Source organism: Phaenicophaeus curvirostris, unplaced genomic scaffold (assembly GCF_032191515.1).
Source record: "Phaenicophaeus curvirostris isolate KB17595 unplaced genomic scaffold, BPBGC_Pcur_1.0 scaffold_101, whole genome shotgun sequence".
Lineage (NCBI taxonomy): Eukaryota > Metazoa > Chordata > Aves > Cuculiformes > Cuculidae > Phaenicophaeus > Phaenicophaeus curvirostris.
The window spans coordinates 119,098-135,455 of NW_027206722.1; the positions used below are offsets into that span (position 1 = coordinate 119,098).

General features: G+C 40.5%; 1 protein-coding gene across 1 annotated transcript; it reads right to left on the reverse strand.

The window, feature by feature from the left end:
* Nucleotides 1-371: 371 nt before the first annotated feature.
* Nucleotides 372-15,621, reverse strand: LOC138734564 (cysteine-rich, acidic integral membrane protein-like). The gene is made up of 6 exons (XM_069882291.1): nt 15,066-15,621; nt 13,617-13,805; nt 12,846-13,148; nt 10,955-11,641; nt 9,695-10,483; nt 372-466 (listed from the first exon to the last, which is right to left on the reverse strand). The coding sequence occupies exons 1-6, from the start codon at nt 15,619-15,621 to the stop codon at nt 372-374; spliced, it is 2,619 nt and encodes an 872-aa protein (XP_069738392.1).
* Between the last annotated feature and the right edge of the window lie 737 nt (nt 15,622-16,358).

Consider the following 16,358-nt stretch of genomic DNA (forward strand, 5'->3'; position numbering starts at 1 on the left):
CCCCTTCCTTTCTAAGCTTTTTTTTTCTTTCAGCTTTGAAAAAGACCAGGGGAGTTAACGATGTTATCTCTCTAGGGGAATGCCAATTTGTGAGAACATTGTGCATTCCAGTGTCACTCATCAGCAGCTGCTGGGTCCTAGTGCAGACAACCTTTAGGGATAATTGAGACAATGATAGAGGAAAATTCAAAAGATTCATTATGAATTATTGAGTGGATATTTTGCCACACTAACCCCAAAAAACCATAGTCACTAAATTTAAAATGATTACAATGATAATCACCGAGGGCTGTATAAGCAACTAACATGGGGACGAGGTTATAACATTATGGGTGACTTGGGCCAAACAGACTGGCAACTCCGCTTTTTGCCTAGCTCTTGCTACAGCTACGGATCCCTTTTGTACCTGTTTGTTTGGCTTTCCAGGTTATGACAGCAAAGTCTTTAACTGTTTCAGTGTTGGCACCTGTAATAACACCACCAGCGTTAGTGAGTGTAGTGCTAACCTGATCAATGGATTGAATCGAACCTTACCATGGGATCCACAAGAAATTGATATAGGCGGATCCATGGTTGTTGGAAATGTTACACAAAATTATACACAAATGTGTTTTCTATTTGGCTTTTATTCCTTCTGGAAAAATCTATTGGCCACTTGGTTAACCCCTAAGGATACTTTGTATAATATTGGCTCGTATTGTGGTTATAAAAATGAAAATGAACCATTAAATGCCTATGGATGGGCACCTAATCAAATTTGTATTTGGGCAAACAATACTGCTAAGGCATTACCTCCAAATGTCTTTTTGATTTGTGGTGACAGAGCATGGCAGGGTATCCCTAAAAATGCATATGGAGGTCCTTGCTATCTTGGAAAATTAACCATGTTGGTGTTAAATCGATCCACAATTCAAGGTTTAAGTCATGCTAAATGATCAATTCAACAATTGCCTTCAGACTGCAATGACAATGTACAGTTATGGGGATTAGTTTTGAGAATCGCTGCATCATTGATTCCAGGCATAGGAATTGCACATGCTTTAAGGACACTAGAATGCCTTGCTTGCTGGACAGTTAAGCAGTCTAATGTAACCACTGAAATCATTGCTCAATTATCTCAAGATATGGATAGTCTGCGACATGCTGTATTGCAAAATCAAGCTGCTATAGATTTTTTATTGCTAGCACAAGGCCATGGTTGTGAAGATTTTGAGGGAATGTGTTGCTTTAACCTTTCTGATCATAGTGAGTCTGTTCATAAGAAGTTACAGTGGTTACAGACTCACACACAGAATGTGACATTGTCTTCTAGTCCATTCGACAAGTGTTTAACATCATCGTCATTGAGAATGCCTGTGCATATTGTGACATCATAGTCATTTACAATGCCTGAGCCTTTTCTGACATCATCGTCATTAAAAATTCCTTTGTAGTGTGTGCATATTCTGACTTCACCATCACTTACAATGACTGTGTCGTCTGTGCCTATTGTGACAACAATCTGTTCCTATTGTGACATCATTAATATTTACCATTCCAGTGCCTATTGTGACATCATCGTCATTTAAAATACCTCTGTCTTCTGCTCCTTTTGCGAAATAGTCATCATTTACAATGCCTGTGGCTATTGTGACATCATTGTCATTTACAATGCCTGTGTCGTCTGTGAATATTGTGACATTACCATCATTTACAGTGCCTGTCTTGTCTGAGTGTATTGTGACATCATAATCATTTACAATGCCTGTGCCTATTGTGACATCATTGTAATTTGCAATTCCTGTGCTATTGTGACATCATCGTCTTTTATTATGCCTGTGTCGTCTGTGCCTATTGTGGCATCATCGTCATTAACAGTGCCTGTGTTGTCTGTGAATATTGTGACATCACTGTCTTTTACAATGCCGGTTCATATAGAGACATCATCGTCATTTACAATGCCGGTGCCTATTGTGACATCATAGTCATTTACAATGCTTCTGCCAATTATGACATGATCATCAGTTACCATGCCTGTGCCTATTGTGAAATCATCGCCATTTACAATGCCAGTGCATATTGTGTCATAACTTTCATTTTGAATGCGTGTCGGCTGTGCCTATTGTGACATCATCGTAATTTACAATGCCTGTGCCTATTGTGACATCATCATTATTTACAATGCCTGTGCCTATTGTGACATCATCATCATTTACAATGCCTGTGCCAATTGCGCCATCATCGTCATATACAATGCCCTTGTTTTCTCTGCCTATTGTGATATCATAGTAATTTACAATGCCTGTGTCATCTGTGCCTGTTTTTACGGCATCGTCAGATAGAATCCCTGTGTCTATTTTTATAGCATCGTCATTTACAATGCCTATGCCTTTAGTGACATCATTGTTATTTGCAATTCCTGAACCTACTGTGACATCATACTCATTTGCAATGCCTATGCCTATGCCTATTGTAACATCAACGTCATTTACAATTACTATCTCGTCTGTGCCTAATGTGACATCATCGTCTTTTACAATGCATGTGCCTGTTGTGACATCATCTTCATTTACAATGACTGTGGTATTATGACATCACCGTCATTTACAGTGCATGTGCCGTCTGTGCCTATTGTGACATCATCGCCATTTACAATGTCTGTGCCTATTGTTACGATATCATCATTTACAATTCTTGTGTCGTCTGTGCCTATTATGACATCACCGTCAGTTACAATTCCAGTGCATATTGTTACATCACCATCATTTACAATGCCGGTGCCTATAGTGACATAATCGTCATTTACAATTCCTGGGACTATTGTTACATCTATGTCATTTACAATGTCTTTGCCTATTGTGACATCTTCGTCATTTAAAATGCCTGTGCCTTCTTCGCCTACTGTGACATCATCTTCAGTTACAATGCCTATTTCTTTTGTGACAACATCGTTATTTAAAATTCCTGAACCTACTGTGACATCATGGTCATTTACAATGCCTGTGCCTATTGTAATATCATCGTCATTTACAATGCCTATGCCTATTGTGACATCATCGTCATTTACAATTCCTGGGCCTATTGTGACATCAACATCATTTACAATGCCTGTGCTGTCTTTGCCTATTGTGACATAATCATAATTAACAATGCCTGTTCCTTCTATGCCTATTGTGACATCATCATCATTTACAAGGCTTTGTTGCCTGTGCCTATTTTGACATCATCGTCATTTCCAATATCAGTGTCTCCTGTCCCTACTGTGATATCATCATCATTTACAATGCCTTTGCCGTCTCTGCCTTTTTATGACATCATCATCATCTACAATACCTGTGCCTATTGTGACATCATCGTCATTTACAATGCCTGTGCCTATTATGACATCATTGTCATTTACAATGCCTGTGTCACCTGTTCTTTTTGTGACATCATCGTAATTTAAAATGCCTGTCTCCTGTCCCTACTGTGACATCATCGTCATGTACAATGCCTATATTGTCTATGCTTGTTCTGACATCATCGTCATTTACTATTACTGTGTCATCTGTTTCAATTGCGACATCATCCTTATTTACAATGCCTGCGTCGTCTGTGCCTAATGTGACATCATCGTCATTTAAAATACCTGTGCCTATTTTGTCATCATCATCATTTACAAAGCCTCTGCCTATTGTGACATCATCACCATTTACAATGTCTGTGCCTATTTTGACATCGTCATTTGCAATGCTTTTTCATATTGTGACATCATCATCATTTACAATGCCTGTGCGTATTGTGTCATCATCGTTATTTACAATGCCTGTGTCGTAGGTGCCTATTGTGACATCATCATCATTTACAATGCCTGTGCCTATTGTGTCATTATCTACATTTACAATGCCTGTGCCTATAGTAACGTCATAGAATCATAGACTCATAGAATAACCAGGTTGGATGAGACCCACCGGATCATCGAGTCCAACCATTCCTAACAAATGCTAAACCATGCCCCTTAGCACCTCATCCACCCATGCCTTAAACACCTCCAGGGAATGTGACTCAACCACCTCCCTGGGCAGCCTGTTCCAGTGCCCAATGACCCTTTCTGTAAAGAATTTTTTACTAATGTCCAGCCTAAACCTACCCTGGCGTAGCTTGAGGCCATTCCCTCTTGTCCTGTCCCCTGTCACTTGAGAGAAGAGGCCAGCACCATCCTCTCTCCATAACCTCCTTTCAGGTAGTTGTAGAGAGCAATGAGGTCTCCCCTCAGCCTCCTCTTCTCCAGGCTAAACAACCCCAGCTCTCTCAGCCGCTCCTCGTAAGGCCTGTTCTCCAGCCCCCTCACCAGCTTCGTTGCTCTTCTCTGGACTTGCTCCAGAGCCTCAACATCCTTCTTGTGGTGAGGGGCCCAGAACTGAACACAGTATTCGAGGAACGGTCTCACCAGTGCCGAGTACAGAGGGAGAATAACCTCCCTGGACCTGCTGGTCACGCCATTTCTGATCCAAGCCAAGATGCCATTGGCCTTCTTGGCCACCTGGGCACACTGCTAGCTCATATTCAGTCGGTTGTCAACCAACACCCACAGGTCCCTCTCCTCCAGGCAGCTTTCTAGACAGACTTCTCCTAGTCTGTAGCACTGCACAGGGTTGTTGTGCCCCAAGTGCAGGACCCGGCATTTGGCCTTGTTAAACCTCATGCCATTGGACTCTGCCCAGCAGTCCAGCCTGTTCAGATCCCTTTGCAGAGCCTCCCGACCCTCCAGCAGATCAACACTTCCACCCAGCTTAGTGTCATCCCCAAACTTGCTAAGGGTGCACTCGGTGCCTTCATCCAGGTTATTGATGAAGACATTGAACAGGGCTGGACCCAGCACTGAGCCCTGGGGAACCCCACTTGTCACTGGTCTCCAGCTGGAGTTAACTCCATTTCCCACCACTCTCTGGGCCCTCCAGCCAACCAGTTTTCCACCCAGGAGAGTGTGCGCCTCTCCAGGCCAGAGGCTGACAGTTTCCGAAGCAGAATGCTGTGAGAAACTGTGTCAAAGGCTTTACTGAAGTCCAGGAAGATCCATCCACAGCCTTTCCCTCACCCAGCAGCCGAGTCACTTTGTCAAAGAAGGCGATCAGGTTAGTTTGGCAAGACCTGCCTTTTGTGAACCTGTGTTGACTGGGCCTGATCACCCGGTTCTCTTGCATGTGCTTCATGATAGCACTCAAGATCACCTGTTCCATGACTTTCCCTGGCCCTGAGGTCAGACTGACGGGCCTGTAGTTTCCAGGATCCTTCCTGCGACCCTTCCTGTAGATCGGAAAGACCATCGTCATTTGCAAAGCCTATTGTGACATCATCGTCATTTATAATGCCTGTGCCTATTGTGACATCATCGTGATTTACAATGCCTGTGCCTACTGTGACATCATTGTCTTTTGCAATACCAGGGCCTATTGTGACATTATCGTGATATACAATGCCTGTGCCTGTTATGACATCATCCTCATTTACAATTCCTGTGCCTATTGTGACATCATCATCATTTACAATGCCTGTGCCTATACTGACATCATCATCATTTACAATGCCTGTGCCTGTTTTGACATCATCGTCATTTACAGTGCCTATACCTATTGTGACATCATCATCATTTACAATGCCTTTGTCGTCTGTGACTGTTGTAACACAATTATCATTTACAATGACTGTGTTGTCTGTGCCTATTGTAAAATCACCTTCATTTGCAATGGCTGTGCCTATTGTGATATCATCCTCATTAACAATGCATGTGTCTACTGTACCTATAGTGACATCATCGTCATTTACAATGCCTGAGGGTATTGCGACATCACCGTCATTTATGACTTTTCCAATTGTGACATCATCTTCACTTAGAATAACTGTGCCTATTGCGACATCGTCGTCAGTTCCAAGGCCTGTGCCGATTGTGACATCTATGTCATTCAAAAAGACTCTGCCCGTTGTGTCAACTTCGCCATTTACAATGCTTTTGTCGTCTGCACAAATAGTGACATCATCGTCATATAAAATGCCTTTTTCTTCTGTGCCTACTCTGTCATCATCGTCATTTACAGTGCCTGTTTCTCTTGTGACATTATCTTCATGTACAATGCCTGTGACTATTGTAACATCATCAACAGTTACAATGCCTGGAGTATTGTGACATCACCTTCATTTACAATCCCTGTGCCTAATGTGAAATCATCGTCATTTACAATGCCTATGCCTAAGGTGACATCATCGTCATTTACAATGCCTGTGCCTATTATGACATCATTGTCATTTCCAATGCCTGTGCCTCTTGTTTCATCATCATCATTTACAATGCATTTGTCACCTGTGCTTATTTTGACATCATCGTCATTTACAATGCCTGTCATCTGTGCCTATTGTGACATTCTCATTTACAATGCCTGTGTCTTCTGTGACTATTGTGACATCATCATCATCTACAATCCCTTTGACTATTGTGACATCATCGTCATTTAAAATGCCTGACCTTACTGTGACATCATCGTTATTTAGAATTCCTTTGGTTATTGTGACATCATCATCATTTAAAATGCCTGTGCCGCCTGTGCCTATTTTGACATCAACGTCATTTACAATGACTGTGCTTATTTTGACATCATAGTCATTTACAAAGTGTGAGCCTATTGTATCATCATCGTGATTTAGAATGTGTGTCGTCTGTGCCTCATGTGACGTCATCGTCGTTTACAGTGCCTGCACCTATTGTGACAACATAGGCATTTACAATGCCTATGCCTTCTTTGCCTATTGTGACATGATTGTCATTTACAATTCCTGTGCTTAGTGTGACATCATCCTCATTTACAATTCCTCTGGCTATTGTGACATCATCGCCATTTAAAATGCCTGTGTCTATTGTGAAATCATTGCCATTTAGGATGACTTTTCCTATTGTGACATCATCGTCATTTTCAATGCCAGTGTCTTCTGTGCCTTTTGTGACATCATCATCATTTACAATAACAGTGTCGCCTTTCCCTATTGTGACATCATCATCATTTACAATGTCTGTGTCATCTGTGCCTATTGTGACATCATTGTCATTTCAATGCCTGTGCCCCCTGTGCCTATTGTGACATCATCGTCATTTAAAATTCTTTTGCATATTGTGACATAATCTTAATTTACAATGTTTGTGAATATCGTGACAGCATCGTCATTTACAATACCTGTGTCGTCGGTGCCTATTGTGACAACATCATCATTTACAATGCCTGTGTTGTCTCTGCCTATTATGACATCACCATAAATTACAATGCTTGTGACATCTGTTCCTATTATGACATCATCCTCATTTACACTGTATGTGCCACCTGTGCCTATTGTGACATCATCGTAATTTACAATGACTGTGCCTACTGTGATGTAATCATCATTTACAATGCCATAGTCAATTGTGCCTATTGTGACATCATTGTAATTTACAATGCCTATGCCTATTTTGACATCATCGTCATTTAAGTTACCTGTCTCGTCTATGCCTATTGTGACATCATCGTCCTTTACAATGCCTGTGTCATCTGTGACTATTGTCTCATCATCGTCTTTTACAAAGCTAGTCTCGCCTATGCCTATTGTGACATCATCGTCATTTAAGTTACCTGTCTCGTCTTTGCCTATTGTGATATCTTCATCATTTAAAATGCCTATCTTTTCAATGCCTATTGTGATATTGTCATTTACAATGCCTGTGTCGTCTGCGGCTATTGTGACATCATCGTCCTTTACAATTCCTGTGCCTATTGTGACATCATCATCATTTACAATGCCTGTGCCTATTGTGACATCATCGTCATTTAATATGCCTATGCCTACTGTGACACAGTCATCATCTACAATGCCTGTAGCTATTTTTACATCATCATCATTTACAATAACTGTGCCTACTGTGACATCTTTGTCAGTTACAATGCCTCTGCCTAATGTGACATCATTGTCATTTACAATGCCTGTGCCTTTTGTGACATAACCATCATTTGCAATGCCTGAGTCGTCTTTGCCTATCGTGACATCATCGTAATTTACAAAGCCTGAGGAGTCTGTTGTCATTGTAACATCATCGCCAGTTACAATGCCTGTGCCTGTTGTGACATCATCATCATTTACAAAGCCTGAGCCTATTGTGACATCATTGTCATTTACAATGCCTGTGTCATCTTTGCCTATTGTGACATCATCGTCATTTAGAATGCCTGTGTCATCTATACATTTTGTGACACCATCATAATTTACTTTGCCTGTGTCGCCTGTGCCTATTGTGACATCATCGTAATTTAGTTTGCCTGTGTTTTCTGCGCCTATTGTTACATCAACGTAATTTACAATGCCTTTTCCCATTGTGACATCATCATCATTTACGATGCCTCTTCCTATTGTGAAGTGATCGTCATTTACAATGCCTGGGCAATTGTGACATCTTCGTCATTTACAGTGTCTTTCCCTATGGTAACATCATCTTCTTTTACAAATCTTGTGTCGTTTTGCGTATTGTGACATCACCATCATTTACAATGCCTGTGCCTATTTTGACATCATCGTAATTTACAATGCCTGTGTCGTCTGTGACTATTCTGACATCATCGTAATTTTCAATGCTTGTGCCTATTGTGACATCATAGTCATTTACAATGCCTGTGCCTATTGTGACATCATTGTCATTTACAATGCCTGTTCCTATTGTGACATCATCGTCATTTACAATGCCTGTGTTGCCTGTGCTAATTGTGACATCACCGTCATTTAGAATGCCTGTGCCTATTGTGACATCATAGTCATTTACAATGCCTTTGCCTATTGTGACATCATCGTTACTTACAATGCCTGTGCCTATTGTGATGTCATCGTCATTTAAAGTGCCTGTGTCGCCTGTGCTAATTGTGACATCATCGTCATTTGCATTGCCTGTGCATATTATGACATCATCGTCATTTACAGTCCATGTGCCTATTGTGACATCATCGTTATTTACAATGCCTGTGACGTCTGTGCCTATTGTGACATCATTGTCATATACAACGCCTGTGCCTATTGTGTCATCATCTTAATTTGCAATGCCTGTGCTTATTGTGACATCGTCATTTACCATGCCTGTGCATGTAGTGACATCATCGTCATTTAAAATGCCTGTTCTTATTGTGACATCATTGTAATTTTGAATGCCTGTCCCTATTTTGATATCATCGTCCTTTTCAAAGCCTGTCATCTGTGCCTATTGTGACATCATCGTCATTTATAATGCCTCTGCCTGTTGTGTCATCATCTACATTTACGCCTGCGCCTATTGTGACATCATCGTCATTTACAAAGCCTGTGCCTATTTTGATATCATCGACTTTTACAATGCCTATGCTTATTGAGACATCATCGTCATATACAATGTCTATGCTAATTGTGTCAACATCTACATTTACAATGCCTGTCCATATTCTGACATTATGTTCATTTACAATGCCTATGTCGTCTGTGCCTATTTTTACATTTTTGTAACTTACAATGCCTTTGCTTTTTGTTACATCATCATCATTTACAAAGCCTGTGCCTATTGTTACATCATCGTAAATTATGCCTGTCCCTATTTTGATACCATCATTATTTACAATCCCTGTCTCGTCTGTGCCTATTTTGACGTCATCGTCATATACAATGCATGTACTTATTGTGACATCACCGTCATTTACAATACAATTGTCTTCTGTGCCTATTCTGATATCATCGTCATTTCCAATGCCTGTGCAGTCAGTGCCTACTGTGATGTCATCGTCACTTACAATGTCTGTATCTCCTGTGCCTATTGTGACATCATCATCATTTACAATGCATGTCCCTATTTTTACATCATCGTCATTTACAAAGCCTGTGTCATCTATGCCTATGGTAACATCATCGGCATTTGCAATGCCACTGCCTGTTGTGACATCATCGTCATTTACAATGCCTGTGCCCATTGTGACATCATCATAATTTACAATGCCTGTACCAATTTTGTCAACATCTACATTAAAAATTTCTTTGCCTATTGTGACATAGTCGTCAGTTACAAAGTCTGTGCCTATTGTGACATCACTGTCATATACAATGCCTTTGCCAATTTTATCAACATCTACATTTACAATGCCTGTCCCTATTGTGACATCATCATCATTTACAATGCCTGTATCTCCTGTGCCTCTTGTGACATCATTATCATTTCCAATGCCATTGTCATCTTTTCCTATTTTGACATCATCTTCATTTCCAAGGCCTGTGCCGTTTGTGCCTATTGTGACATCAGAGTCATATACAATGCCTGTATCTCCTGTGCCTATTGTGACATCATCGTGATTTACAATGCCTCTATCTATTTTGACTTGATCGTCATTTACAATGCCAGTGTCGTCTGTGCCTATTGTGGCATCATAGTCATTTACAGTGCTTTTGTCATCAAGGCCTGTTTTGAAATCATCGTCATTTAAGATGCCTTTGTCATCATTGCCTATTGTGACATCAGAGTAATTTACAATGCTTGTGTTGTCTGTGCCTTTTGTGATATCATTGTCATTTATAATGCCTGTGCCTATTGTGCCATCATCTATATTTACAATGCCTGTGCCTATTGTGACACCATTGTCATTTACAATACCTTTGCCTATTGTGACATCATCTTCTTTTACAATGCCTGTGCTTCCTGTGACATCATCGACATTTACAACGCCTGTGCCTATTCTGACATCATCGTCATTTCCAATGCCTGTGCCTATTCTGTCATCATCTACATTTATAATGCCAGATCCTATTGTCACATCATCGTCATTTACAATGTCTGTGCCTATTGTGACATCATCGTCATTTGCAATTCCAGTGCCTATTTTGACATCATCTTCATTTACAATGCCTGTGCCAATTGTGTCAACACCTACATTTTAAATGCCTGCTCCTTTTATGACATCATAGTAATTTACAATACCTGTGCCTATTGTGACATCATCGTCATGTAAAATGCGCGTGCCTATTGTGACGTCATTGTCATTTACAATGCCTGTGTCGTCTGTTCCCTTTGTGATATCATCGTCATATACAATGTCTGTGTCTTCTGTGCTCATTATGATATTATCGTCATGTACAATTCCTGTGTCGCCAGTGCCAATTATGACATCATCGTCACGTAAAATTCCTCTGTCGTCTTCGTCCATTGTGACATCATCATCATGTACAATGCCTGTGTCGTCTCTGCCCTTTGTGACATCACCATCATGTATAATGCCTGTGTCATCTCTGCCCATGGATACATCATCGTAATTTACAATTATGCCTGTGTTATTTGCGTCATCATAGTCAGTTACAGTGCCTGTGTTGTCCGTGCCTATTTTGAGATTATCGTCATTTACAATGATGCCTGTGCCCATTGTGAAATCACTCCCACGTACAATGCCTGCGTCTACTGAGACATCAAGGTCATTTACTATGCCTGTACCCATTCTGACATCATCGTCATTTACAATGCCTGTGTTGTCTATTCCCTTTGTGACATCATCGTCATATACAATGCCTGTGTCTTCTGTACCCATTTTGACATAATCTTCATGTACAATGCCTGTTTCTGCTGTGACTATTTTGACATCATCGTCATTTACAATGCTTTTGTTGTCTGTGCCTATTTTCACATCATCTTCATTTACAATGCCTGTGTCTACTCTGGCTGTTATGACATCATCGTTATTTACAATGTCTGTGCCTATTCTGACGTCGTCGTCTTTTACAATGATTTTCTTGTCTGTGTCTATTGTGATATCAACATAATTTAAAATGTATATGTCCTCTGTGCATATTATGACATCATCGACATTTGTAATTCCTGTGTTTTCTGTGCCTGCTATGACATCATCGTCATTTACAAAGCGTTTCGTCGGTGCCTATTTCAACATCATCGTCATTTACAATGTCTGTGCCTATTGTGACATCATCGTCATTTACAATGCCTATGCCTGTTTTGAAATCACTGTCATTTATAATGCCTGTGCCTATTGTGACATCATCATCATTTACAATACCTGTGTCTCCTGTGCCTATTGTGACATCATAGTAATTTACAATGCCTTTGCCTATTGTGACATCATTGTCATTTACAACCCCTTTGCCTATTGTGACATCATCATTTACAATGCCTGTTCCCATTGTGACATCATCGTCATTTAAAATGCCTGTGCCTATTGGGAAATCATCGTCTTTTAAAATGCTTGTGCCTGTTGAGAAATCATTGTCATGTACAATGCGAGTGCCTATTGTGACATCATCATTATTTACAATACCTATGTCGCCTGTGGCTGTTGTGACATCATAGTCATTTACAATTTCTGTGAAGTCTGTGTCTACTGTGACATCATCGTCATTTACAATTCCTGTTTCTATGGCGACATCATCGTCATTTACAATGCCTTTGCCTATTGTGACATCATCGTCATGTACAATGCCTGTGCCTGTTCATCATCATCTTCATTTAAAATACCTCTGCCAATTTGTGACATCATCGTCATTTACAATCCCTGTGCCTGTTTTGACATCATCGTCATTAACAATGCCTGTGCTTATTGTGACATCATCGTCATTTACAGTTCCTGTGTTGTAGGTGCCTTTTGCGACATAATCGTCATTTATAATGCCTGTGCCTTCTGTCCCTAATTTGACATCATCCTCATTTACAATGCCTGTGCCTATAGTGACATCATTGTAATTTACAGTGCCTGTACCTATTGTGACTTCACCATCATTTACAATGCCTGTGTCGTCTGTGCCTATTTTGACAACATCGTCATTTGCAATTCCAGTTCCTATTGTCACATCATCGTCATTTACATTACCTGTGCCTATTGTGACATCGTCGTCATCTACAATGCCTGCGTCGTAGGTTGCTATTTTGACATCATCATCATTTACAATGCCTGTGTTGTCCGTTCCTTTTGTGGCATCATTGTCATGTACAATGCCTGTGTTGTCTGTGCCCGTGGAGGCATCATCGTCATTTACAATTATATCTGTTGTATTTGTGACATCATCGTCATTTACAGTGCCTGTGTCGTCCGTGCCTATGGTGGCATCATCTTCTTTTACAATGCCTGTGTCTTCCATGCCAATTTTCACATCATCGTCATTTCCAATTATGCCTGTGCCCGTTGTTACATCATTGTCATTTACAATGCCTGTGCCTATTGTGACATCATCGTCATTTACAATGCCTGTGATTATTGTGACATCATTGTCATTTATATTTCCTGTGTCTTCTGTGCCTATTTTGACATCATCCTAATTTACAATACCTGTGTTGTAGGTGCCTTTTGCAACATAATCGTCATTTATAATGCCTGTGCCTTCTGTCCCTAATTTGACATCATCCTCATTTACAATGCCTGTGCCTATAGTGACATCATCGTCATTTACAATTTCTGTTCCCATTGTGTCATCATCATCATTTACAATACCTGTGCCTATTTTGACATCTTCATCATTTACAATGCCTGTGTCGTAGGTTCCTATTGTGACATCATCGTCATTTAAAAAGCCTGTGCCTATTGTGACATCATCGTGATGTGCAATGCCTGTGCCTATTCTGACATCATCGTCTTTTACAATACCTGTGTTGTCTGTGCCCATTGTGACATCATCGTCATGTCCACTGCCTGTGTCTTCTGTGCCCATTATGATATTATCATCATGTACAATGCCTGTGTTTGCAGTGCCATTTGTGACATCATCATCACGTACAGTGCCTTCGTCTTCTGTGCCCATTGTGACATCATCGTCATAAACGATTCCTCTGTCATCTGTACCCATGGAGAAATCATCGTCATTTACAATTATGTCTGTGCCTATTGTGACATCATTGTCATTTACAGTGCCTGTGCCTATTGTGACATCTTCTTCATTTACAATTCCTTTGTTGTCTTTGCCTAATTTGACATCATCGTCATTTACAATACCTGTGTCGTCTGTGCCTATTGTCACATCATCGTCATATACAATGCCTGTGTCTACTCTGCCTGTTATGACATCATCGTCATTTACAATGTCTGTGCCTATTCATACATCGTCGTCATTTACAATGATTTTGTTGTCTGTGCCTATTGTGATATCAGTGTAAGTTAAAATTCCTATGTTCTCTGTGCATGTTATGACATCATCGACATTGGCAATGCCTCTGTCTTCTGTGCTGTAATGGCATCATCGTCATTTACAATGCCTTTCGTCGGTGACTATTTCGACATCATCGTCATTTACTATGTCTGTGCCTATTGTGAAATCATCATCATTTACTATGATGCCTCTACCTATTGTGACATCATCGTCATATATAATGTTTGTGTCGTCTGTTCCTTTTGTGACATCACTGTAATTTACTATGATGCCTGTGCACATTGTGACATCATTGTCATTTAAGATGCCTCTGCCTATTGTGACATCATCGTCATTTACAGTGCCTGTGCCTATTGTGACATCAATGTCATTTACTATGATGCCTGTTCCCATTGCAACATCATCGTCATTTACAATGCCTGTGCCTATTGTTACCTCATCGCCATTTAAAATACTTGTTCCTGTTGAGACACCATCGTCATTTTCAATGTCTGTGCGTATTGTGACATCATCGTCATGTGCAACGCCATTGCCTATTGTGACATCATCATTATTTACAATACCTGTGTTTCCTGTGCCTATTGTGACATCATAGTCATTTACAATGTCTGTGAAGTCTGTGTCTAATGTGACATCATCGTCATTTACAATGCCTGGGCCTGTTGTTACATCATCGTCATTAACAATGCCTGTGCCTATTCTGACATCATCTTCATTTAAATTGTCTCTGCCTGTTGTGATATCGTCGTCATTTATAATGCTTGTTCCTATTGTGACATAATCGTCATTTACAGTGCCTGGGCCTGTTGTGAAATCATCGTAATTAACAGTGCTTGTACCTATTGTTACATCATCGTCATTTACAATGCCTGTGTATATTCTGACATCATCGTCATTTAAAATGCCTGTGTCGTAGGTGGCTATTGTGACATCATCGTAATTTACATTGCCTGTGTCGTCTATGCCCATTGTGACATCATCATTATGTACAAAGCCTGTGTCGTCTGTGCCCGTGGAGTCATCATCTTCATTTACAGTGCCTGTGTCTTCCATGCCTATTTTCACATCAACATCATTTACAATATTGCCTGCCCCCATTGTGACATCATCCTCATTTACAATGCCTGTGCCTGTTGTGACATCATCATCATTTACAATGCATTTGCCTATTGTGACATCATCGTCATTCGCAATGCCTGCGTCGTATGTACCTATTGTAAGATCGTCATTTGCAATACTTATGCCTATTCTGACATCTTTGTGATATACAATACCTGTGTTGCCTGTGCCTATTCTGACATCATCGTCATTTTCAATGCCTGCGTTGTCTAATCCCTTTGTGACATCATCGTCATGTACATTGCCTGTGTCGTCTTTGCCCATTGAGACATCATCCTCATTTACAACTATGCCTGTGCCAATTGTGACATCATCGTCATTTACAGTGCCTCTGTCATCCGTGCCTATTTTGACATCATCTTCATTTACAGTGACGCCTAAGCCCATTGTGACATCATTGTCATTTACAATTCCCGTGCCTATTGTGACATCATCGTCACTTACAATGCCTGTGTCTTCTGTGCGTATTCTGAAATAAAGGTCATTTACAATGCCTGTGTCATCTGTGCCCTCTTTGACGTCATCGTCATATACACTGCCGGTGTCTTCTGCGCCTATTGTGACATCGTCGTAATTTACAATGCCTGAGCCTATTGTGACATCATCATCATTTACAATGCCTCTGCCTATTGTGACATCATTGTCATTTAAAATGTTTGTTCCTATTGTGACAATGCCTGTGTACTCTGTGGGTATTGTGACATCATCGTCATATACAATGCCTGTGCCTATTTTGACATCATCCTCATTTATAATACCTGTGTCTATTCTGACATTATCGTAATTTACAATTCCTGTGTCGTCTGTGCCAATTGTGACATCATCGTCATGTACAATGCCTTTATACTCCATGCCTATTGTGACATCACCGTCATTTACAATGATATCTGTGCCATTGTGACAACGTCATTTACAATGCCTGTGCCTATTGTGACAACATCGTCATTTACATTGCCCGTGCCTATTATGACATCATCCTCATTTACAATGACTCTGTCATCTGTGCCTATTACAGAATCACGGAATCACAGAATAATGAGGTTGGAAGAGACCCACCGGATCATCGAGTCCAACCATTCCTATCAAACACAAAACCATATCCCTCAGCACCTCGTCCACCCGTG